The sequence below is a fragment of the Petaurus breviceps genome, unplaced genomic scaffold (genome assembly GCF_028583685.1).
Source record: "Petaurus breviceps papuanus isolate PSGF00001 unplaced genomic scaffold, PetGlider_PUasm1.0 37, whole genome shotgun sequence".
Lineage (NCBI taxonomy): Eukaryota > Metazoa > Chordata > Mammalia > Diprotodontia > Petauridae > Petaurus > Petaurus breviceps.
The window spans coordinates 4159346-4184618 of record NW_027186296.1 but is presented as its reverse complement, the minus strand read 5'-3'; the positions used below and the strand labels follow the sequence as shown (position 1 = coordinate 4184618).

The following is a 25273-nucleotide window of genomic DNA, read 5'->3' as shown; positions in this document are numbered from 1 at the left end:
AGGGAGAGAAAATTTGAAACTCAAGGAATTGTGGAATTGAATCTTGTAAACTAAAAGTAAACAAACAAATTAATAAAGACCAAAAATATAAAAAAAATTTAAAAAGAAATAATGCTGCAATCTCACTAGTTTCAACCATCCAATATTTTCTAGAGGTAATTAATTAATGAACAAATATCAATGGTTTTATTTCAACCACTTCTTTTCTTTGTCCAGCATCTGGTGGAAATTCTAAGTAGTTATGAAGCAGATAAAGGGCTTAGTAATAGAAATAGAAGGCTGGGAGGCAAATGAGACAATCAGTTGTTGAATTATCAAGAGTTGATGATATACATCTTGTCTATTACTTGAGAAAGTCACTTAACCTGTGTTTGCCTCAGTTTCCTCATGTAAAATAGGAATAATAATATTCCCTACTTCCCTGGATTGTTGTGATGTTAAAATGCATGTTATGCACTTTGCACATATTAAAGTGTTTTATAAATGTCAGTTTTCATTACTGTGATGATGATGTTAATGATGTTTTTGACCTGGTCTGTAAATGAATGCACAAATCGTGCTTCAGGTCAAATGATTAAAGTAATTAGAAAGTATACATTTCTTCAAGACTTGAAAACATCCCTGATTTCACTAGTTTGGGTTCTTCTTCCAAAAATACAGATTGAAATGTCTACATGCCTTCATGAATTGCTGTGGCCAAACTTTCATTGTCCAGTAGCCATACCTCTGCTGATGAACCAATCTGTAATTAACTAGACCTTGTCTGACAGCACATACACAATTCATTATTAGATCATACTTGAAGCCTTTCCATCTTGGTAAAACTATAGAGCTTATGCTATTCTGGCAGGATCTGCCAGAGCTCACAGTCACTTTAATACTTCAGAATAGGAATTTATAAGAGGCAAATTATGTATAGACTGGGAATTCTCAGAATCATAGTGAATTTCTAAGCTATTGAAACTTCAAAATTAACTAAAATGGAGAAATGCTATATATGTGCATGCATATCCATGCATGTACTTTAATGTGTATACACTTCAGTGGACCTGTGATCTGACTGATGGTGACAGCTAATTTCATTGATGAAAATAATATGTCCACAACTTCAGATTTTGTATAGTCCTCATCCTTTTCCTCACATAACTTTTCTGTAAAACATATATCCAAGTAGTAGAAACCTTCTTCTAGTCATAGGTTCCCAAGGGGGGGTGATACCTCCCCGGGGACATGCTGAAAAATCCAGGGGAGCAGTAGTAGCCTTGAGGACAAGTGGGGGACATTGAATAAAAATAAGGGGGCAGTGGAAGAATAAGGAAAAAAGAGAAGAAAATTTTGAAAAACCATTCATACATGTTTCATCTGTTGTGTAATAGAGTTAAAGTCATAGTGATTACATTATTTTCCAAATAAACACATAAAATGTATAACCTATCAGTGATCAACTTCCCCAACAGGTCTTACCAAGCAAGTGTTGGCAGGCAAGGGTGCTCTGCATTGTCAAAGACATCCAGGATTCATCGGCAGGAATATGTGCATGTAATGACTAGTTTACAATATGATACTATGAGGTTACGTGATGTAATATTGCATCATTAAAATTTCAATGCAGGAAAAAATCACAAACTTGTAATAAATTATTAAATTTCAGATGTGTCATTTTAAAATTTTATATTTTTTGAAATTATGCAAATTTTTAAAAACCGTTAAAGTAGGTTTATAGTGAAGTGCTGAATAATTTTTTTTCAAGGGGACAGTAGACCAAATAAGTTTGGGAACTTCTGTTCTAGGTCTTTTAACATTTTATAGGTACTGAGGCTAACTTTCTCTTATCTTTGGTTCTTATTATATTGGGAATGTGTAAATTCCTCAGGAGCTCTTGTGAATTCCTTTTCTATTTGTGTCCTCATTGCTCACAGGCAATTTGAACATATTATTATTGATAATGTTCTCTTATATGTTGTGTTTAAATATATACATGCACATATAGCATTCTGCATAACTTTAAAATATATATGAAGAAATACTGTACATTTTATTATAAATTCCTTTTTTTCTAAAATGAATTTCTGTTCATCTACTTTGAAAGGCAAATGTATGCATATAGGTAAGCTATAGAACTCTTGTCAGATGAAAAATTGACTATAGTCTGGACTTCCCAAGAAGAAAAGATTTCTTAGGGAAAATCCTTAAGTAATTATCAGTATAAAATGTTCTGGGCATGTAGAAGCAATAACATTGAGGTACTATTTCTAGAGTGTCTTTAAACATAGGTTTAAGGATAAATGTATCAATAGCAACTTTTATGTATTTAGTCTTCTCTCTAAATAGGTACCCTGACCTTCAGATTCATTAATTTGTCACACAGCCTTAATCTAAGGGCTAAATCTAAGTTATCTAAGTTATAAATTATAGTCAGATAACTTTAGCTTAGATAGAACACTCTTACAATCATCTCATCCATTCCCTTGACTTGCGGCAGAATTTTTGTCTAAATCATTCCAGACAGAGAAGAGTGTCTCCAACACACAAAAATCTCCACAGAAATGTCATTAGGCCCCCACTTTGTATTCTTTCACTCCAGTGAATATAAATTTTAATATGAATTAAACTGTAAGCTCCTTGAGAGCAGGGGCCACTTTCTTTTCTGTTTGTATCCCTGATGCTTAGCATTGTGCTTTGAATAGTCAGTACTTAATAAATGCTTTAATCATTCATTCATTCATATAACTACTTGACCCAAATTGTGAGTAAGGTTCTCCTAACATGTTAAACTGTAATAGGACATAGACCTAGGTTGGGACTATGTAAGGAGACCCTCTGCTGTGAACTGGACCTGACCCAGGTGGCATGACCCAGGTAGTATAGGTTCAATACTAGAACAAAATGGGACACAACAGTCCATTTAATAGTTAAAAAGAGGTTTACATAGCTGTATTTAGGCAGCTACGTGACACAGTGAATAGAGCATTGGACCTCAAGTCAAGAACATTTGAGTCCAAATACTGCCTAAAACACTTAGGAGCTCTGGGACTCTTGACAAGTTATTTAATCTCTGCCTGCCTCAGTTTCCACAACTGCAAAATGGAAATAATAAAACCGTCTATTTCCTGAGTTGTGTGACTCAAAGGAAATTTTATTTGTGATGCACTTAGCATAGTGTCTGGCATGTGTAAGATGCTTGAAAAATGCTTGCTTCCTTCTTTCCTCATGGAAAAGAACTAGCCTAAACTCCATGGGATTGGGCTTTGGGAAAAGCTAGACCAGCCTGCATAGCAAGGCCCCAGGAAACATTGCTCCTAATAATTAGTCTGTCAGTCAACAAGCATTCATTGTTCACTTAACTATTTGCAGGCCCTCAAATATCAAAATAAAAATTAAACAAACAAAAAATCTAGTCCCTACTCCCAAGGACCTCACATTCTAATAGGGTAGTCATCTTATAAATAAGAAGGCAGATACAATAAGCAAAGTATATGAAGATAATTTAAAAGAAGAAAGTATAGGGAAACCAGGATACCACAGCTTCAATAAGAAGACCTGAATTTAGTATCAGCATAGTCCATCTTCCTCCTGGTCTTGCAGCACATACACTGTCTGCTCTGTACTTGACCTCTAATTGTCCAGGCATCATGCATTTGCATTCTTTGTTCCCTCCATTTTCACTATTCCACCTCAATTCGCATTCCTGCTTGCCCCCCACTACTAACCTAGGTCCTTGTTCTTTCTGAATTCTGACCCAGTTCATCTACTTATTCCCCCTATTATTCATCTGCCTTTCCATGCTCATGCTGATCTTTACCAATCCACCCTTGTAACCATGCTGCCTTTCCATTCCACTTTTGTCAGGAGGGTCCAAAAAAGAGTACTTAATTGGAACTCTATCATCTGCCTACTTACTCTAAATTCTTGGACACTGTACCACACCTGTGTGCTTGGAACCTACTTCTTGTTCTCCTACTCAGTTCAAACCCCTGTTCCCTGAACCTAAATATTCTGAATTTGCTTTCCACCCAGACCTTCCTGCCTGATCTAAACCACTGACGTTATAGGTGATCAGCTTGTCTGACCTCTGTGGCCAGCCTACTTTCTCAAGTCCATGCAGCACTCATGTATCCTCTTAAAATTTTCTGCCCCACCCCCCCCCCCAAATGCTCTTTTTGTTTTCACACAGAATTCTGAATATTATCAAACTGAAGAAGCCTAGATCCTGGGCCCATCTTTGGCCTGTTTTTTTGTCATCCTCATCTTGTCTCTCACAACCCCACAGAAAGGAAATGTAATAGCCTATTTCAGGAACCTGCTTAAGTAGTTCTTAATTTCTGCGTCTTTTTTCACCTAACTCCTTTTTGCCCACTTTCTTATGTTTGTCTAGTCCTAGCCTTCAGGGAGATAACGTTCAATAAGTTGCTGTTGTCCTTTATGGTAATCTTTTTAAAAGCGACCCCTCATTCTTCTCTTCTAATTAAATCATTCCTGTTTTTTTAACTTTTTTTCATATGTCCTTTTTTTTCTAGTTCTTTTTAGTCCTAGACAAGACAAATTGCTAATCACTTACCTCAGACTAATAGGCTTGAGGTGCTGGTCGCATCTGGAAAATGACACTCTTGCCTTTAGGAAGAAATGTGGCCAAAATAATTTTAAAAGGAATAATTGGGTCACACAAGGTTATCTCAACTGAATCCCTAAACCATGGTATAAAACAAATATAAGACAGTTTTGTACGTGTCTACATAAGTTAGAGCCATGGGGTTATCAATGCACAGCCTAATTTAAGTGCAGAAAGATGGATTTGGGGGGTAATGGGTCTAACAGTCTCCTCTGGGACCTTAACCATATGAAATTCACCATGAGTGGATTTCCTGTTTGCCTTCACATGATTTCCTGTAACACTACTACTCTTCTCCATGCCAAGACTTGAAATTCTTTCCAACATTTCACATCAGAGCTCAAGAACGTGAAATATGCACGTATCATTTCAGATTTCTGTCATTTATGTTTGACTTAAATCAACTTTAAAGCTTCCTTTATGTGGCCTTTTCTGTCTAGACATTTTTTTAACATACACAGAAAGCAGCCACAAAATTGTAGTTTTTCATTTGTGCCAGCCTTTAATAAGAGAATAAAAAAAAGTTTTTTCAATCATCTTACCACTCACTTTTGTTTACAATTTTTTTTTCACATACACTAGCCTATGCTGCTGTCTAGCTCACAAGTAGAATAGGGCAATTTGCATTTTACTGTATAAATAAATTTTCTCTCAGTCTCTTTCTCCGGTCATTCAGTTTAAAGTTCAAGTTATTAACTGTGAGAGGTCCACAGCATCACAGGTCTCTTCCTATGACCCTGTCATTTTTGTAATGCATTTTTTTATTTCTGTATTTTTGTAATATTTCTTTTTGTTGGACACCCATTTTGGGGTAGAAAATTGAAAAGTTTTTTGTCTATAGGAAGGAAAATTCATAATTTCTTGAGCAATGTTAAATAAAGAGATGAAATAAAATATTTTACGTGAGGGAAAATTTTTTACCCATTTCACATTAATCATTGCAATTCTAGACTATTCAGGTCATCATAAAACAGCTTTTCATATAAACTTCTTGCACAAAATCTTTCAGTGGCTTCCTGTTGTCTATGGGATGAAGATCAAACTTCTTGAAGTAATATTCAAAATGCTCCAAAGTCTGACCCTTACCTCTTTCTCAGAGATTGGGTCCTATAGTCTTCCTACTCAAAGCTTTAGTTTCAGTGTGACTCATCTGCTTATTACTAACTATGTATGCTATATACATTCCTGCTTCTATGCCTTTTTTGTTCCCTTTGCATCTTCTATCTATTTTTCTGAGTCCTTTCCTTTTTTTTATGTCAAGTCTCAAGTCCTACCTGCTTCTGTGAATCATCTTGGTCCTCAATGATCTCTCCTTCCTCTGAAATCACAAAGCACTTACTTTATGTATCACTCATTATCCAGCATATTTTACTTTGTGTTGTCATCTATTAAGTGCCTATTCTGAGAAAAGCATTGTGCTAGGTGTAAGGTAAACAAAAATGAAAAATTAAATAATTCAAGCCTATCGTCTTTTAGGGCTATAATGTATATACAAAAAAAACCCCCAAAATTCAAACAATAGAAGTTAGAATGAGATTAAGTACATGGAAAAGTTTAGGCAGAGGCATGAAAGATTTGGAAAAGAAGGTACTTTTTCTAGTTTTTTGAGGCAGTCAGGGTTAAATGACTTGCCCAGGGTCACACAGTTAGTAAGTATCTGAGGTTGGAATTGAACTCAGATCCTCCTGACTCCAAAGCCGGTACTTTATCCACTTTACCACCTAGCTGCCCCTATTTCTTATAGTTTTGAGGATTATAAAAGGCTTCATTCATGGAGGAGGAAATAACAAAGAGTCTATACAGCATAACTGTCATCTTATTGGACTACTCAGTACCATGCCTAGGTGGGGAAAAAGTGCTAACCATGACAAGTACCAATTTTCCAATGAAGTACAACATATGAAACCTAAATTTGTGAGTCCTTCAATTCACTTTGATGAATACCACCTCCTTGCCCTAGAGCTGATTCGACTCTAATCAGTTTCTAATATTAGATTATATTGCATTAATAATTGCTTCTTTGAGCCTTCTAAACTGCAACATACCTTTGTTCAAGAGTCTTCCCCTCAGTATAATTCTACCCATTCCTATTGTCAGTATAAAAGTTTCCACTTAATCTTACCTTAACTCATTTTTTCATAGACTTCTTAAAGCATTATCTTTCTTTTGACCAAAATATTTTCCCTTTGATAAATTTACTCTGTTCTTTTCATAGACTGGGATTATGGAATAGTCATATTTTTTTAAAAAAATCAACTTTAGTGAGCATCTTATCTACCCTATTGTTTTACAGACTAAGAAGCTGAGGCCCAAAGAGATTACATGACTTGTCCAAGGTCACACAGGAAATTGAGGGCAACATTAGGACTAGAACCCAGGTCATTTGACCTGACTCTGGGTCCAGTGCAGTTGTTTATTCTCCTGACTCCTTTATATATTTGTTCTCTTTGTACATATTTTTCACGTGGAATCTCTTTGCACAACATAATTAATATTTACCATCTAAAACTCTTATTAAAGAGATAATTTGTTTCTTTTTTTCCCCAAAAGCTAAACATATTGCTTAACCCAAAGCAACAAAAAGTGTTTTGTTCCTGTTGCCTTAAAAAAAAAAAAGAAAGAAAGAAAATAGACCTCACCCTTCAGTGGCTGTTGGTTTTCACATTGAAACCACTGGAATGACTTCTTTGTTTGAGGCTGCCTTGGTGGTCCAGCAACATTGTGTACTCACTGCTGGCTGGACAATAAACTGCATTCATGTATTCCCCAGTAGCCTCCCCTTTCCATACTGCCAACCTCAAATGGAGCTTCCATTACTGTGACAGTTTCATCGTTAATTAGACTCCTAGTCTCCCATTTGTTTGATATTAAATGTTTCAGAACAAGATGAGTTAATAAATTAGCACAAGGCAGGCTGCCTGGCCACTGAAATGTACTGCTGTGCTGTGGCAATCAGAGGGCAACCCTCTTGTTTGATCATGGGGGGAAGTTTAATCCTAATTGACCACATGGGAGTTCCGTCCTGTTAAGGTTCAAGAGAGAGCACAGCGGTGGAGCCTGGTTTGCTTTGTACTTGTTTCAGTTCCTAATTTTCAAATGGGCAAGCTCTGAGCCCTGGGAGGCTCATTTCACACTTGCAGGGTGGGGGCCCTTTGCCAAGGAGTTTTCTGACATGCTGCAGCTAATCCTGATGATGGGGTGGTACGACTGTAGCAAAGGGACAGGTGCAATTACCCTCCTCCAGACAGGGACTCTGTGGATAGAGGGTGGCCCTTTCACTAAACAAAGATGACCTAGGATGTCTATGGTGGACAAGCCCAGACCATCCCCCTCTGCCTGCCTTTACTGTCAAAATGGCCCATGTTTGTAATGTTTGCAAGGACAGGTTCTTGGGAACTCATTGTAAAATTCTAAGTGATTTAAATAAGCAACTGCCAAAAGGCTTTGTTGCCAGAGGCAATGCAAGGAATGAAATAACACCAAAAACATATCCTGGTCTTTAAAAGGAAGGGACAGAAGTGAATGATCTCTAAGGTCCCGTGTGTATGTGTGTGTGTGTGTGTGTGTGTGTGTGTGCGCGCGCGCACGCTTTCAACTACTTTCAAAAAGCAGGAGGAAAACAACAATGAAAAAAAATCATTAGCCAGGATCCTGTTTTGTTATCCTTATTTCATGAAGATAAAAATGATTCTCTAGTAATCCACAAAACTTCTCTTTTTTCCCCCTACTTGGACTATAGAGAAACAACCTTGGATAATTGTCATAACTAACAGCCAAAGTTGAGGACTAATAAATCACACTTATCTAGAACTATTTTTGTATTTATAGGATAGATATACCTTACTTTTTAGTCTGTTTTGGGGGGAGTGTTTCAGGGGATGGACCTATGATTTCATCAGTGTAGGAACTCCTGGTGGAGAAACTAACTTGTCCACCTATGAAGTTCAGCAGCTCTTCTGTAACTTGGAAAAGCTGCCTTAGGCTCTGAGAGATTAAATTACCCTAGTTACATAACTGGTATATGTCAGACGCAGGTCTCAAACCAGATTTTTCTGACCCAAAGGATAAACTCTATCTCTAGGCTGTGCTACATGTCCACATTATCAATGTGCTCCTGAAAAATGTTTATGTCAATTTTATTGTATTTTAAAGGTCCCAGTGAACTACTTAAGAAATCCCTTTTTTGCTCATTTCCCAATTTTCACTGATCTTATTGAATTTGGTTATAAATCCATATTTTCATATATCACACAAACTTCAAAAAAATAGACCAGTACATGAAGCAAAGTGTTTGAATATAAACAGAGAAGCATATTAAACTATATGAATTCATTCAGCACTGTTAACCCTTTGTTAACAATTGAATCTTACTGTATGGCTCTTGCTCCCTCGTTGGGCAGCTGGGTGAAGCAATAGATAGAACACAGGCCCAGAGTCAGGAAGACCTGAGTTCAAATTTGGCCTCAGACACTTACTAGTTGTATGATCTTGGGCAAGTAACTTAGCCCTGTTTGCTTCAGTTTCCTCATCTGTGAAATGAACTAGAGAAGGAAATGACAAACCACTCTAGTATCTTTGCCAAGAAAGCCTTCAAAGGGGTCGTTAAGTCAGACGCCACAACTGAACAACAACAAAGCTTCCTCATATCTAATTCTGGAATGAAGATGTATCTTTCTATGTTCTGAGACTTTCTGTTGCCATAAATTAAGGTTAATCATATTTGCTATCTAAGTATTTCACAGTCTAAAGTGGAAATTGGTGTAATGTCTCTCAAGTACACTGAACTTTTAATTAACAACCTTACAAATAGTTATTGGTTTGGGGGGGGGGGGAGGTTTCCAGCTGAGTAAGAAGAATTTCCTTTGGACTTATATCTCCTAGGATAAGTGGATTAAGTGGAGGATAGTGGTTCGACTGAAATTTGGAGAATTTGTTAGAAAGTCTGAGTTAATGTTACTGCTAACATTACTCACAGTTCTTCTACCCTATGCCCACCAAGAAAACTACTTGAAATATATACACAAACACATGTTTATATGCATATGTATGGACATATACATGTATGTGTATAGATGGATAGATATCTGTGTTTCTTTATAGCTATATCTATCTCCAGGGCTTTGGGACTAGATCCATTTGGCCTTCTGGAGAAGCTTTATGACTAATAAATACAATCCACATGATTTCTCAGTCCCACATGATGATTTCCTTGAATTTCCTTCCTAAACTGCATGACTATTTCTGACTTGCTTAGAAATATGTTTGCACCTTTTTCACTGTCCTGATCTCACTTTTCTTTTGCCAATAATGGATGAATGAGTGAACAAATGACAAAGTATTTATTAAAGCATTTACTATGTGTAAAACCTTATGCTTAGTGCTAGGTATGTCTGTGTGTGTATGTGCATATTTGTGTGTGTGTGTATGTAGAAAATCAAAATCAAAACATTCTCTGTTCTCAAGGAGTTTGGGTTCTAATGAGGAAAAAAAATGCATACAGGAAATTTCAGCTGTAAATCAGAGGGAAGAGCCCAAAAGCCCAGTGGCCCTTAGGATGAAGGAACCAAGGGGATAGTTCTGTGTCTTCTTTAATGTCATTTCCACTGACAGAATCATATCTTTCTGATGTGCCAAGGACTTTGGTGGTGGACTTTGTTTTCTAGGTCTTTAGTAGTTGTGACTGCTGAGAAAATGGGGGGCTGCAGCTTCAGCAGAGGCAATTGCCAAGTTGTGTCTCTAAAAGGGTAACTCCCCTGGACCATGGCTCTGGGGACTGGACTGGTGGAAGGATTGGTGGTCTAAGTGTTGTTATTCCTAGGGCTTACTGACTAGGCAGAGGTAGCTAGTAATTAGTGGTAGTGATAGAACATCATACTGTTGTGAAATAAAGACTAAAATTAGAGGTGGGGGTGCCTAAGAGATCCCAAATAAATTTCCAATAATAACAATATTTTTTGAAAGAGAAACAAAATCTCGAGAAAATAATATTTCTATTCATTTCGACACACATTTGCTAAGTATTTCATTGATTTTAAATACAATGCTAAGAATTAGGAATCAAGAGATGAAAAAGGACAGACCCAGCCCTTTAAAAACTTACAGTTTAAGAGCTGGATACAACATAAGCATAAATAAATCACATGAGTTAGATTATGATAGGGAAAAAGAGACTAAAACAAAGTAGTTCAGGAAGATTTGGTTAGGAGGAGAAAATTTGAGGAGAGAGCACTTTCAGTTTGGGCTATTATGACAGAAAACTGAACACTACCTAATATACAAGAAAAGAATAAATAGCAATGTATTCATCAGTATTTTAACTTACATTTCTGCTTGCTATAGAAGTTGGCACTCTTAAGTAAGATCTTTTATTTAATTTCAAGTTCTGGATACCTACTATGTAATGCAAAAATGAAATTCAACACAGTTGTGGCAATACAAGTGAGTTTTTATTTTCCTATGAACAGTATTGGCATCATAGAAACATACATAAAAAGCCCTCATATTATGTATGCTGAATGCAGGGACATATGTAAGTAGAAAAGCAAACTGTCCCATTGCCCATCCCAAAGCCAGTTGGTAAGGGACTCTGCCTTCAATGGTGGCAAAGAATACACTGCTTTATGTACAGGGTGGGTTGGAGTTGGTGAAGACAGGAGAATAGAGCTCAAGAAGACTGAAGAAATCTCCTGTTTCACCAACTCCACCCCATCCTTTGTACAGGTCAAGGCATTCCTCTCCACAATAGAGGAGAAAATACCATACCAAAGTTTTTTGGGACTAGGGTTACTGTATGATAAAGCCAAGGCCCACAGAAGGGAAGTAACTTGTCAGATTTCATGCAGGTATTTAATGGCAGAGCTAGGTTGAGAACTTAGGTCTCTTGATTCCCACATCAAGACCCTTTTTTACTCAACCATACTCTCTTCTTAGACTAAGTCATAAGAGATCATCCCCTGTAAGTAGGTGATTAGCCTCAATAAATAGATATGTAAATGGACCCCTAATTAATTTATTTAATCAGCCTTTTCTCCTACTCTATTTACATAGAAACACAGAATTCTTGAGCTGAAAAGAGAAGCTTTGTTGTTCAGTCGGTTTTCAGTTGTGTCTGACTCTTCCTGACCCCTTTTGGGATTTTCTTGAGATACTGGAGTGGTTTGCCATTTCATTCTCCAGCTCATTTTACAGATGAAGAGCTAAAGCAAACAAAGTTAAGTGACTTGCCTGGCGTCACACAGCTAGTAAGTGTCTGAGGTCAGATTTGAACTCAGGAAGATAACTCCTCCTGACTCCAAGCCCATCACTCTAATCGCTGCTCCACCCAGCTAGCTGCCCCAAAAAGGGACCTTAGTGATTATTTATAATCTAACCCCTTTATTTTTATTAATGAGGATATATTTGCAGTATTATCTGAGATATTATCTGCAGTATTACAGAAATTTTATCTGTATATCTAATTTCACAAGCCATAGGCTTGCTATTACTCTAACATATTTTTAAGGGCTAATCCAGTGGAAACAGCACTGGATCTGGAGTCTGAGGACCTATGCTCAAACTCCATCACTGTCACTTAACTGCTTATGTGATTGACAAGGGTCAAATCATTTAACTTCTCTATACCTCAGTTTCATCATTCATAAAAAGAGAGGGTTAGACTAGATGACCTCTATGGTCCTTGAAGCTCTAAATCTTTGATTTTTATAATCTTATTTGAAGAGGTCTGAGTATCTGGGACATCTGAGACCAAAAGTGGCATGGATATGTATTTGGCCTCTGACCTGATATCATCCCCAACATTTTTTTTGTCTAAATTTGATGGCTCATGCTGTTTTGGGAAAAACGCTATATGATAGTTGGCATTTAGAGAACACTTTAAGATTTACAGCTAGGTTCTGATTAGTTTGAATAATGAATCCCCTGAGGTAGTCCCATGCATTTCAATTTTCTTTATTTTAAGTTACAATTATGAAAAATATGATTGTTGGTTTCAGACCAGTGGAAAAATGCAGTGCGAATTTAAATGAAGATACTACTTGGGCAAGGGGTGGGGAGATACATTATTTGTGCTAATTGAGAACTAGCTGTACAAACTATTTGACATGTTTTATCTCACCTAATTATTCATAAAACCATGTGGGTTAGGTTGTGCAAAAGATATTATCCCTATTTCACATTTAAGTAAATCAAACCTTAGGTCAAGTGACTTCACCAAGATCACACAGCTAGGGGGCGGCTAGGTGGTGCAGTGAATAGAACACCAGCCCTGGAGTCAGGTGGACCTGGGTTCAAATCCGACCTCATATGCTTGACTAGCCATGTTGCCTTGGGCAAGTCACTTAGCCCCCAATTGCCCTGCCTGCCCCCTGCAAAAACCAAAAAAGTTTTAAGAGCACCAGCCCCGGCATTGGGAGACCTGAGATCGGTTCCAGCCTCAGATAGTTGGAACCCACACAAAATAATTGTCTGTGTAGCCTTGAGCAAGTTACTTAACCCCAATTGCTTAAAAAAAAAAAAAGATCACACAGCTAATAAATGGTAGACCCAGGATCCAAACTCATCTTCTGACATCGTCTAATGCTGTTTCAGCTATAATCAACTCTCTCAATCCAGCTATCTGTTCACTAGTTGCAGTTCATATTTTCCCATTTAAATATATAACATTTCCTTGAATTAAGACTTTTATTAAATCATTGATGATGTTTGGTCTCTGAAATAGATAAAGATCATTCAGAATTATAAATTCTTTTTTTTTCTATTTCTCATTTTGGATTTGGGGGAAGAAACATTTCAGAGTTAGAGTTTTATTAGATTTTTTTTTTAAATCACATAATAAAAGCAAAAGAAGCTGGGGATTGATACAGACTTTCTAGAAAGTAATTTGGAACCCTGCCCCAAAAGACACCAAATTGTGCATACTCTTTGATCTAGCAATACCACTACTAGACCTATACCCCAAGGAAATCAAAGAAAGACAAAAAGACCCATATGTACAAAAATATTTACAGAAGCTTTTTTTGTGGTGGTAAAGAACTGGAAACTAAAGTGGGGGTGGGGTCCATCAATTGGAGAGTACATGAGAAATTTATGGTTGTGAATGTAATAGAATACTATTTTACCATAAGAAATGATTAAGGAGATTATTTCAGAGAAACCAAGGAAGAAAAAAACCACTTTTTGCTTTAAAAAGGTGGGGGGGGGGTGGCAAAAGAAGGCTTAAAAAATTTCTTCTGCAAGATAAATATGTATGATTGAAATAGTATTTGTCTCAAGAATAACAAACTTTTGTTATCTTCTTCATGGACACATTTCCTTGATGAGTGTTGGGATGGTTCTCCAAGAATTATTTGTCCCTCCAGAGGGCTCTGACTGTTCCACCAAACACTGGGTATTTTATCTTATTTTAAAATTTATTTATATATTTTGTTTTGATACAGCAGATACTTCTAATCTGCACAAACTGTCCTGATTTCTGAGTACGCTCCCTGAATCATAGATTATCAGCTACTGACAGAAAGGAGGAATGTGTCCCTTGACTGATAGCATGATACTAACATTGACTGTTATACTTTACCAGAGTTTTGTGATCCCTCAGTGTTGACTTTATATTGTTATAGTCATCATATATATAATTCTTCTGACTCTGCTCTTTTCCTTCCTCAAGATTTCAAGTGACTCTTACCAAGTTTTTCTGAATTCTTCCTATTCATGATTCATAGGATTATGGGATCATAGATGGAAGGATAAAAGGGACCTTAGAAATGAACCCCTTCATTGAATAGATAAGAAAATTGAGATCCAGAAATATTAAGTGGTTTACCTGTGCCTGATCATCTGAGCTAGGGTTTGAACTCCGGTCTTCTTGACTCCAAATTCTATACTATTTTGTCACATCACACTTACTCCCTAGTAAAAATTTCATTATATTCATATAGCTTAGTTTGTGCAGCTATTTCTGTCATTGGGCACATATTTTGTTTCCAGCTTTGTTCCTTGACAGATAATACCACCATGACCATGTTTGTATGGACATTTTTTATACTATCAGTAGCTTCCTTGGGATGTAACCCTGATAGTGGAACCTCTGAATCAAAATATAAGAACAACTTAGTAACTTTCCTTGAGTAATTCCAAACTATTTTTCATATGGGCTGAACCAATGCAGAGCGCCTCCAGCAATGAATTAGCATTGTCTATTTTCCTTCAGCTCCTGGAGATGGGGGCAGTTAAGACATAATTCCTTAGAAATATATAAGGTTAGACTGGAACTGAAAAAAGAGACCTCCACCATCAGATTATCATTTCCTTGACAGTCCCAAAGTTTCTTAAAAGTTGCCCAAGATTCCAGGCATTTCGTTTGAGATGATATTTTTTAAAAATTATACTAGGGGATATCTGAGTGGTCTTTTTAAAACTTCCTACCCCTAGAGTTTACTATTATTACAATTTTTGCTTGGCATAAGCTCACTGAAGTATCAGTTTTAAAAATCTAGAATTATCTGGACAGAAAATATACAGAGGAAATAAAAGGTTTCTCCTCCCCGAGTACTTTTCTCTTCAAGGTTCTATAGCATCCATAACACAACCACCCTCAACCAGAAGCTGAGGTACATATTTCTGTCTTTCCTGTAATGCAAGATTATTTAGGCTAAATCATAGCATCAGGCTACATGGCTGATTTATGGTGAAGCTCCAGCAGATTCAGAATATTCTCTTAGACAGGGACATGTCAGGAATCTGGCCATGACTAGCAGACCAAAGTATTCTTTAATTAGCTCCAGCTTTGGAAAAATTAAACCTTTGTTTTTTGGTTTTTGTTGTTTTTTTCCTAGTGGATTTCAGATACCGGAACAAGCTAACAGGGACCTCAGGCAAATGTCTCTTTGCCTAGGTTGAGTGTACTTTGTTGTGGTGAATTATAGTATATAATATACACTCATGCAGCCAGATCAAACCTGCCCTTCAGAGGTGGCCTGATGGTTCATTTTGCTGCAAATTTCTGAAATAATTTCTTAGAGCCTAAAATGTAGTAGTTTTATGGGGCTTTGTATTTATTGTTTTAGGGGGGTTATTGGTAAGGGTGATGGTAACTTTTATTTTCCTGTTCATTCATGACCTAACTGGCAAGCCTCATGCCATGTTCTTGATGAAGAAAACACCATTCTGATACCTCATTCCTAGTTACCCCACTCAGGAGTAGGGGGATCTGCAGCAGCTGCCTTCTAGGTCTCTTTTTTTGGAAAAAAAAAAAGACATGGGCTATAATTTGTGAATATGAAGAACAGAACCCTTAACCTTCTCAGTCTAGACCTTCAAAATTTTTGTCCATTCTGGTGAGTCAGAAAAAAACAACAAACCACCTTATCCTTTTCCCACTTAACTGACTTTTCTGCCTAAGGAACAAGTTGGAGGTATAACATTTCCTTTTTCCTAAATGACCCTTGTTATTGTGAGGCCCTCTTTGTTATTGTGACATGATGGAAACCACTGGAATTTGGATAAACGTCAACTAATAATTCAGCCAAGAAATTAATTAACATTCTAATTCTGGGATTCTTTTCACAGCAAGTGAGAAGCAGATGGTGGTTGTGTGCAAGGAGTCCCCAAAGGAGCATCTCCAGCCTTTTAAGGACAAGCTAGAGGTGTTCTTCCAGAAAGGTAGGCTGCACGTTGCTCAGAAACATATTGTGTATTCTCCTAGACCAGTTACTATCGTCCAACCTCCACTTCCATCACTGGATAATTATACCCAGCTCCAATCTCTCTATTTCTGCTTCTTCCTACAACTTTCCTGAGCACCTGTGTACGTAGTTATTATGAAATTAATCTGTACTTGATTTATATCACCTTTTATTCAGTGTTCTTAGATCAGAGGTCCTTACCTATTGTGTCATAGATCCCTTTGACAATCTGGTATAGTCTATGGACCATTCTCAGAAAAGAAAAATGTTTTTAAATGCATAATATAAAATATTTAAGATTATGAAAGAAATGAGTTATATTGAAATATAATTATCAAGGGACGGCCAGGTAGCACAGTGAGTAAGAGCACCGGCCCCAGAGTCAGGATGACCTGGGATCAAATCCTGGCTCAGACACTTAGCACCCACCCAGAAATAACTGGCCATGTAACCTTGAGAAAGTTACTTAACCCCAATTGCTTAGGGGTGGCCAGGTGGCACAGTGAGAAAGAGCACTGGCCCCAGAGTCGGGGGTCATTACACTGGCCGTGTAACCTTGAGCAAGTTACTTAACCCCAATTGCTTAAAATAAATAAATAAATATAATTATCAAATATTTTTAAAGAGAAAATAAGTTTACAGGTCTTAGTTAAGAAATCCTGTTTAGATTATTTTAATTCTATGCATCTGTACCTACCCTATTACTCTCATTCTTTGATAAACTGTTTAAAGGAGGGCCAATGTGTGTTCTTTCCTGGGAGCATAGATTTAGAGCTGGAAGAGACCTTAGGGGACATCTAGTCTAATCTTGGCCCTGTTTAGCAAAAAGGAAAACTGAGACACAGAGAGGGTAAGTGATTCATTACATTGTACTTTATGCTGTGGGTGTTCACTTTTATTTAACAAACTGATTCACCTGTGGAAGTTAAATAAAGCTCTTCCAAGCAATCATTTTCATGGTCAGAGTGGCTTGAGAATTCCCTTTCTGATTTCTCTGAATTTCATCAATTTGAGGACTATGGATTTCTTTTTACTGTTTGTCAAACTGTACTCAGAAAAGCAAAATAAGCCAGGTGGTATCATAAAGGGAGTCAATTAATCAACAAATATTTATAAAGCACCTACTATATGCCTGATACCATATTAAGTACTGAAAATATAAAGTCAAAAATGAAACAGTCCCTTAAAAGAGCCTTATATTCTTATGGGGAACATGTACACATATAAATATGTATGTATAAAAATACACAAAATGAAAGCAAGATAATTTTGGGAGAGGGGACACAAGTATCTAGCAGAAGAATTCAAAAAGGCTTCCTATAGAAGGTGGCCCTTGGGCTAAATCCAGAAGCAAAATCAGAGATTCTCAGAGGAAAAGATAAAGAAGGAGGACACTCCAAAAATAGGAGATAGCTAGTACAAATGCCAAGAAATAGGTACCCCTGAGAGCTGATGACTTGTCTCTCCTTGGAAGTCCTCAAGGAAAGACTAGCTGACTATGTGTCTCCTATGCAGTAAAAGTTAGGATTCCTCTCATGGATGTCTTGGATTAGAAGACTCATGAGGTCCTTCCCAAGTCTTTATGATTCTGTGACTCTGAGGATTCCATGATTGCTTATGTGTGAGGAAAAGCAAGAGTTTGACTACAGGTCTATCTTTCATAGGAAAGTGAATAGAAGTGAGATGTACAAGACATAGTATCCAATTTAGAAATATCACTTGGGCACCTATATTATTCATAGTGCTGACAGAGGAAGAGAATATTGTTCATTGTCAACAGTCTGCGGTGCCTTTTAAGCCACGAATGTAGGATTTCTTGCTTTCTGGGTTATTTCCTAATCTGATTTTTTTTTCAAAACTTAGTCAAAGATAAGCAAGAGAAAAAGAAAAAAAATCTACTTGCATTTATCTTTGCTAGAAAGCCAAAGGAAATGAGTGTATGAACCTTTGGTGAGCCATCAACATACCAGTGTTGATTTTGAATCAGCCAACATGATACCACACCATAAACAGAATACTGCTCATCAGGGTGAATCCATAAATCATAGCCAACAGTCATTGGAAATTGGCAGAATTTCCTTAGTGAGTCAGAGAAGTGGGATACTGGCTGTCTCTTCTGATGGGGAAACATGGCTGCTGTGTCCCCTCATATTAAGCATTTACCAGAGTAGTCACTGAACAAGTTAAAGCTTTACTCTGACATCCTGCAAATAACTTCCTCAGTTTACCATCCTGAAATCTAAACAATGAGACTAAATACACAGACATTCTGTAAACATAAAAGACATTGCTAGGTGGCATAGTGGATGGAGTGGTGGACGTGGTGGAGTGGTGGTAGGAAGAGGTGAGTCAAAATCCTTCTTCAGACACTATCTGTGTGACTCAAAACAAATTACTCTCTCTCAGCTTCAATGTCTTCATCAGTAAAGTGAGTTTAATTATATGTGATTATTTATGTAATGTGCTTTGCAAACCACAAAGTACTACATAAACACTAGCTGTTACTAATAAAATAATCATAACAGAAGGAACCTAGTTTTCATATTTGATTAGTAAAAGGTATCTTATAACTCAGTTATAACTGTTCTAAATAAAGAGGTGGCCTTTTAAAAAAATCTTTATTCCCCTAAATTACTGATGCCTTCCTTTACTTGAAATGAGATCCTAAGACAAATATAAATTTGTATTTAGATTTAACTTATATTTTGAATTGTAAATATTCTAGATTTATATTAATAGATTTCTGTATTATCTTCTCTCTGGTGATCCCATTAGCAGTTAATTTATCCACCCTCTAGATAGCATTTTTTTTCTTAGTTTTCCATGCATGCTTTTTTATACATTTGCCCATTTTCTGGAAAAGAAGAGATGTACCTGTTGGGATAGATCCTTAATAATCTTGTTATTCCCTTGGTAAAATGATTTTGGAAGTCACAGCTTAAAATTATGTGTTAAAACTTTTGTTTCACTGAACTATTTTAAATTTCTAGTCTATAATAAATTTTTAGTTAATGTTTGTTGAGTTTATGACTCAAATAGGTTTAGGGTCTTTGGGACAATATGGTTTCAAGGAGGATGATGTGATCTAAAAGTTACAGAGAGAATCCTAAAGGTCACTTATTCCAACACCTTCATTTTACCAGTGTGGAAACTGAGGCACAACGGGATGAAATGGCTTGCCCCAAGATCACAAAAGCATTAAGTAATAGAAGAGGCATTAGAACTCACATACATTGACTCCAAATCCAACTGGCTTTTCAACTGCACAGTTCAAGCTTTCCCTGTTTTCTAGAATTATATGCCATGATTAGGAACACAGAGTCTGGTGCTGTCATTGTGGTAAGATGAAATGCTCCCTTCGGTTTGTGTGGCTGGTTACATAGAACAGCCTGCTGGGCAGTTTGTATTCCATGATAGTTATTATCACTCATAAAATCTTAAGCAATTGAGTTCTTTATGCTTGAGAAGTCACATGAGGTGTGACTCAGTTGGTTCACGGAAAGGCTTATTTTTAGATGAACTGTAATTCAGTTCTTCTAACAATCATAATGATTTAATTTTTCTTTTGTAAATCATATCCTGTTGCCACACTCTGGTGACGATGGCGTCTTTGAACTTTGCTTTATGTCTTTTATTGGGCCTCCCCTTCTCCAAACACCCTTAAATAGCCTTGTTTGATGAAACTGCCTTACTCCTACTTAACTAATTTCATTCCCCAAACAGAAGTGAAAGTATTTTTAATGGCAACACTTACCAGAGTTGCACTCTTCACAATATTTGACCTTTCTTCTCACACATTTCCCTTTTCCACTGTGTTCTTTTGCTTGTTCCAATTTACAACTCATTTCAGGGTCAGCTTGTGAAGGCGTTATTTAAGCTCTAGGTTTCCCACCCTCAGATCAAACATGTTCATAATGATATAGCCCTCAAAAATGTGATACACACATTAAAGTTTCCCATAAACCTGGCAGGGATCCTGTAATTGAAAGAATCCACAGTGAGGTTGATTGGGTCCCAGGTATGGCTCTTGTAGGTGGTCTTTTCATGCTGTTAAATTGGCCTTTTGTATTTACAACTCTAGCAGGGAGTACTGAAGTTGAAACGGGCTAAACTTGTTTTTTTGCGTGTCCTAACATTAACATTCTGCCACACTGAGTTACTATCTCATTTTCTATTATTTTTATCTGACATACTACTAATGGAAATAAAATCAGTGTGATCTTTAATGGGACAGGGTGTCCCAAAAGTCTTAGTGCTATTTAAAGCTAGTTAAACTTTCATAGCTTAAAAATGCACTAAGATTTTTGGGACAAGCTATATACATAGCTGTGGAATTTCCTGAACTATACTTGTTCTTGTTTCTCAAACCAGTCCTTTTTGAGATTTTTTTTTTACCAACATAATTTTCTTACAGGTCTCCTTAAATTCCATATAATTCTTTTGCACAGGGAAAATAAAAATAAGATGCAAGTTACGATTTATCTTGTACCTCCTACATAGAAGACTAAAGAATTAAAACTCTAGAACAGGAGGGTTACAATAAAATATATAAATGCTTTACTTCTTGTTTAGACTCATTCTGAATCCATTTTTGGATCTTATATGAAGCACATTGCCAAACTCAAAGGAGTGCCTCATAGTCTTCCTCCAGTTAGTTAGAAGATCAAATTTTATCTTGGCTAATAATCTGGAAGATTAGGCATCTATTTCAGGTGGTTCACATTTAAGGGAAATTAATAAATAGGTGTTGAATTGAATTAGAAACTGGCAAAAGTAAACTTTTCCCTGTATCTTTTATTGCTGTTAAAAACAGTAAAGCCCAATAAGCAATCCACACAATTTAAATAAATTGGAGAGGAAGACAATTCACATCATCTTCAAATATAAAGGTATGTGGAGTTTTGGGAAATACAACCTAAGAGGAAGTGATGAATTCCATATTCAGAGACATACATTTCTGGCCACGGTCAAAAGTCCAGAATGAAAGTTTGTTTTGCTTTACTATGCTGATTTGTTGTAAGGATGTTTCTTCTTCTTTTTTTTTAAATTGGGGAAAGGGGTAGAAAGAAGAAAGAGAGGTTAGTAATGATGAGGAAAAAAAGAGGGCCATCGAAAATTTTTTTAATGCATGGAAGAGTCAGACAATAAACGTTTATTAACACCTAATATGCACCAGGTGGTACACTAAGAGCTGGGGACACAAAGAAATGCAAAAGACAGTCCCTCCTCTCAAGGAACTCTTAGTCTAATGGTGGAGATAAGATGCAAACAACAATGTAAAAACAAGCTATATACAAAATCAAGTGGAGATCATCAATGGAGAGAAGAACTAGCATCAAGGGGGACTAGGAAAGGGTTCATGTAGAAGTGGGATTTAGCTGGGTCTTGAAGGAAGCCAAAGAAGCTCAGAGGAGGAGAAGAGGGAGGAGACCTTTCTAGACATAGGGGACAGCAAGTGAAAATGCTGAGGTGGAAGATGGAGTATTGTGTGTGGGGAACAACAAAGAAGCTAAGGTTACTAAATCTCAGAGTATGTAGGGGTGAGTAAAGTATAAGGAGACTGGAAAGGTATACAGCTTTATGATATATTATTATTTATATATTATACATTTGTAATATTTATATTAGATATAAATATATTTATATTACTCGTGGGTATACAGCCAGTATATCAGAGGCAGGACTTGAACCTAATTTTCCCTGAATCAGAAGTGTCTTCATGCCTTAGACAGTGCTTTGTACTATTCTTTTTAAAAAGTAATGCCACCGATGAAAATAAATCTAAAGATTTTAGTGTATAGAAAATGAAGTAGAAGGACCCAAGGTGGGTATCACTAACATTATTGCCAGGGATAATAAGCAGAGGGAAGGATAATCAGAAGCAGTCATTTCAAGAGGCAACAAAAGAGGTCTGCATGAAAAGTGGAGATAATGTATTTTGATCACTTGGTAACTGAAGTTTTGGAAGAGCATTACTTGGAATGATGGTGAAATGGCCTCAAGAATTAGACCTTTCCCTGAAGGAACTAGTTTAAACAAGTATTTCTGGGAATTTTCTCTCAATGACCCTCTTTTACTTCTGACCCCATTTTCATTTTATTTTTACTATCTCCATTTTTTATTCTCTTGAGCCAAAAATCACTTTCTTTTTCATAATCTCTAATCTTCTCAGACACCTCCCTTCTCCCCCCCTTTCCTTTTTTTTTTTTTTGATAGAATGTAAATTCTTTAAGATCAGAAATAGTTTGCTTTTTGTCTTTATATCCCCAGGACCTAAAACAATGCCTAGAAACACAATGGATACTTAATAAATGCTCATTGATTGATTAATTCTTCCTCTTCTGCTTGCCAGTGGGGGGTGGGGGTAGAAGGGAAGCTTTCAGAGCATTCATTCTTCCCTTCCCTTCTAAGATTGATTTAGAGACTTGGTCTGATTCCAACCTACCTCACTGATGTAATATAAGTCTAACAGAGTATAACCAAATCCCTAAGTCTGTCTAAACAGACTTCCTGTTGCACCTAGTGGAAATGCCATTCATCACTGATTCAGTGGAGGTGTCCAAGCCTTGTTCACATCTAGTCCTCATGATGATTGTTCACTGGATGATCAATGGAACAGATTTCTGAGTTCATCTTATCTAAATCCCTTATTTTATAGACTTAGAAACCAAGTTCAGGGGGATTAAGTGATTTGTCCAAAGTCATACAGATATTAAGAGTGAGAGGTAGGACTTCAACTCAAGTCCTCTGACTCCAGCATTATTTTTCTACAGTACCATGCTACCTCCCATATTGTAGAAAAGCTTTTAATTTTCTTGTTTTTACCGTGATATCACTGCTGCCTGCTCCATTCCCAAAATCAACCAAACAGAAACTACCATGTGCCTTTAAAAAAAATTTATTGATGTGTTTTGTTTTTATATTAAAAACATTAACAGATTACGCTCACTCCATGAAAGATCTCTTGTAACAAATTAAAACAATTACAGTGATCTCATCTGAAAGTGCGCACAACAATTCACATATGTAACACTATCCAATGTTTCTTTTAAAAGATACTTTTTAATTAACAGAAATCTACTTTCTCTCCCTCCTATCTCCCATCCTATTAGGAAAAAAAAGAGAGAGAGAAAAGATTCCTTGCAACAGTTATCCACAGTCAAAAACATCAAATCCCCTCATTGGTCATATTGTGTGTGTGTGTATCTGTAGCTAGATATATGTGTGCATATATTTACATATATATTTCTGTCCTCCTCTCTATTAGGAGAAAGACAGTTTTCAAATTATTAAATAATTAAACTTGTCTTTAAACAGTGATTTAAACCATGGTTTGTAGTAGTATTCATATAGTTCTTATGTATATTTGGTAGGAGTACTTACTTCTAAGGATTCTATACATTTTGTAGTTATTTCAATGGAATTTCTGTATTCTTGCTGAGTTTTATTGGTATTATACAAAAATACTGATGATTTGTATGGGTTCATTTTATGTCTTCTAAGTTTTATTTTCTATCCTGCAAGTTTTCTCAAGTTTTTAGTTGTTTCAGGCATCAAATAATCCATTATATCACCTGCAGAAAAGTGATCATTTGGATGCTTCTTTACCTGTCCATTCATATAAGTCTCTCTGTGTCTCCTGGAAATTATCTATTTCCTTTTCCTCCAACCAAATTTGATTAATTAATTAATATAAATTTCAATATTGCAGTTTACAAAATAAAAAAAGAAAGGATCTTACCAAATTCTTCCAGTATCATAGATAGGGTCTTGTTATATAAACCATGGAGAGTTAAAACTATAGACCGGTATCCCTAATGAACATTGATATTAAGTTGTTATTACATTTCAATTAAGTTTAAATTTAAATTATCAATAATGGTTTATTCTTTTTTTAAAGCTTCTATTTGTTAGGACATAAAAATCAATAAAATAAATTTTTTCAATTATTTAAAACATACTTGTTTTAGATTCTTAAAAGTATTTTGCTTTTAGGAAGCAATTCATATAATACTGTGTTCTGTTAAAAGCAACTAATTTGTCTCCAAACCTTTAACCTATAGGATATGGACTTGAAGAAGTATCATAGGATATTTTCCCATAGAAGTTTGTTACTGTGGCCTCAGGCGAGTCATTGACATATCTTAAAAAAAAAAAAAAGGCAGTATTTGTGTCTTTTCTTGATGTTTACCCTGCAACTATGTGAGAACAGTACTTGCCCACCAAGCATTAGACTTGTGAAGTCATAATAATTAAGCTCTTAGGGGCAGCTAGGTGGCACAATGAATAGAGCACCGGCCCTGGAGTCAGCAGAACCTGAGTTCAAATCCAGATTCAGACACTTAACACACACACACACACACACACACACACACACACACACACACAAGCTGTGTGACCTTGGGCAAGTCACTTAACCCCAAATTGTCCTCCAAAAAGAAAAAAAATTTATAATTAAGCTCTTACTTTCACCCCATGCTTCTCACCTTCCCCAACCAACATTTTTTAGTCATATTCTGTGAAGATCTGTGTTGCTTAGTGTTTCATAGAACTAACTTTGATCTCCTTTTTCAGTAATGATTGTTTTCATAATGAACTATACAGTTTCATTTTTGGTCCAACTACCTCTCCCAATATATTATTTGTAATTCACAAATCAGTCTCATCAATTCTAGCTGTAGATTGTAATTTCATTTCTGGTGGTAGAAAATAAGTGCCTATTGCATACTTATTCCCTGACTTCATTCATTCATTATCTGACTTGTAGCCAAAGACTTTAACATTGATGGAAAGGCTTTCTACAATGACTTTTTTTTTCTAAAATAAATCATGTGATCCCTGAATATAGATTGAAGCTATTTCAAGATTATGTCAAACTCTAAGAGCTTTTCATCTTTCAGAATGGCTTATGTTTGTTTTCTTTTCTTTATCCATTCTTTACATAGACTTCTTCTTTGATCACTCATAGAAACACGAGGTTATTTAG

General features: G+C 36.3%; 1 protein-coding gene across 4 annotated transcripts in view; it reads left to right on the top strand.

Annotated features, from left to right (window-relative positions):
• The window catches only part of FMN1 (formin 1), a 493911-nt gene that overhangs the window by 380979 nt on the left and 87659 nt on the right, over positions 1 to 25273 (top strand). For all 4 annotated transcript variants that reach the window (XM_069097659.1, XM_069097661.1, XM_069097662.1 and 1 more), the window contains one exon: positions 16172 to 16264. In XM_069097659.1, the coding sequence (XP_068953760.1) occupies positions 16172 to 16264 (93 nt within the window). The remainder of the gene's footprint in view (positions 1 to 16171; positions 16265 to 25273) is intronic.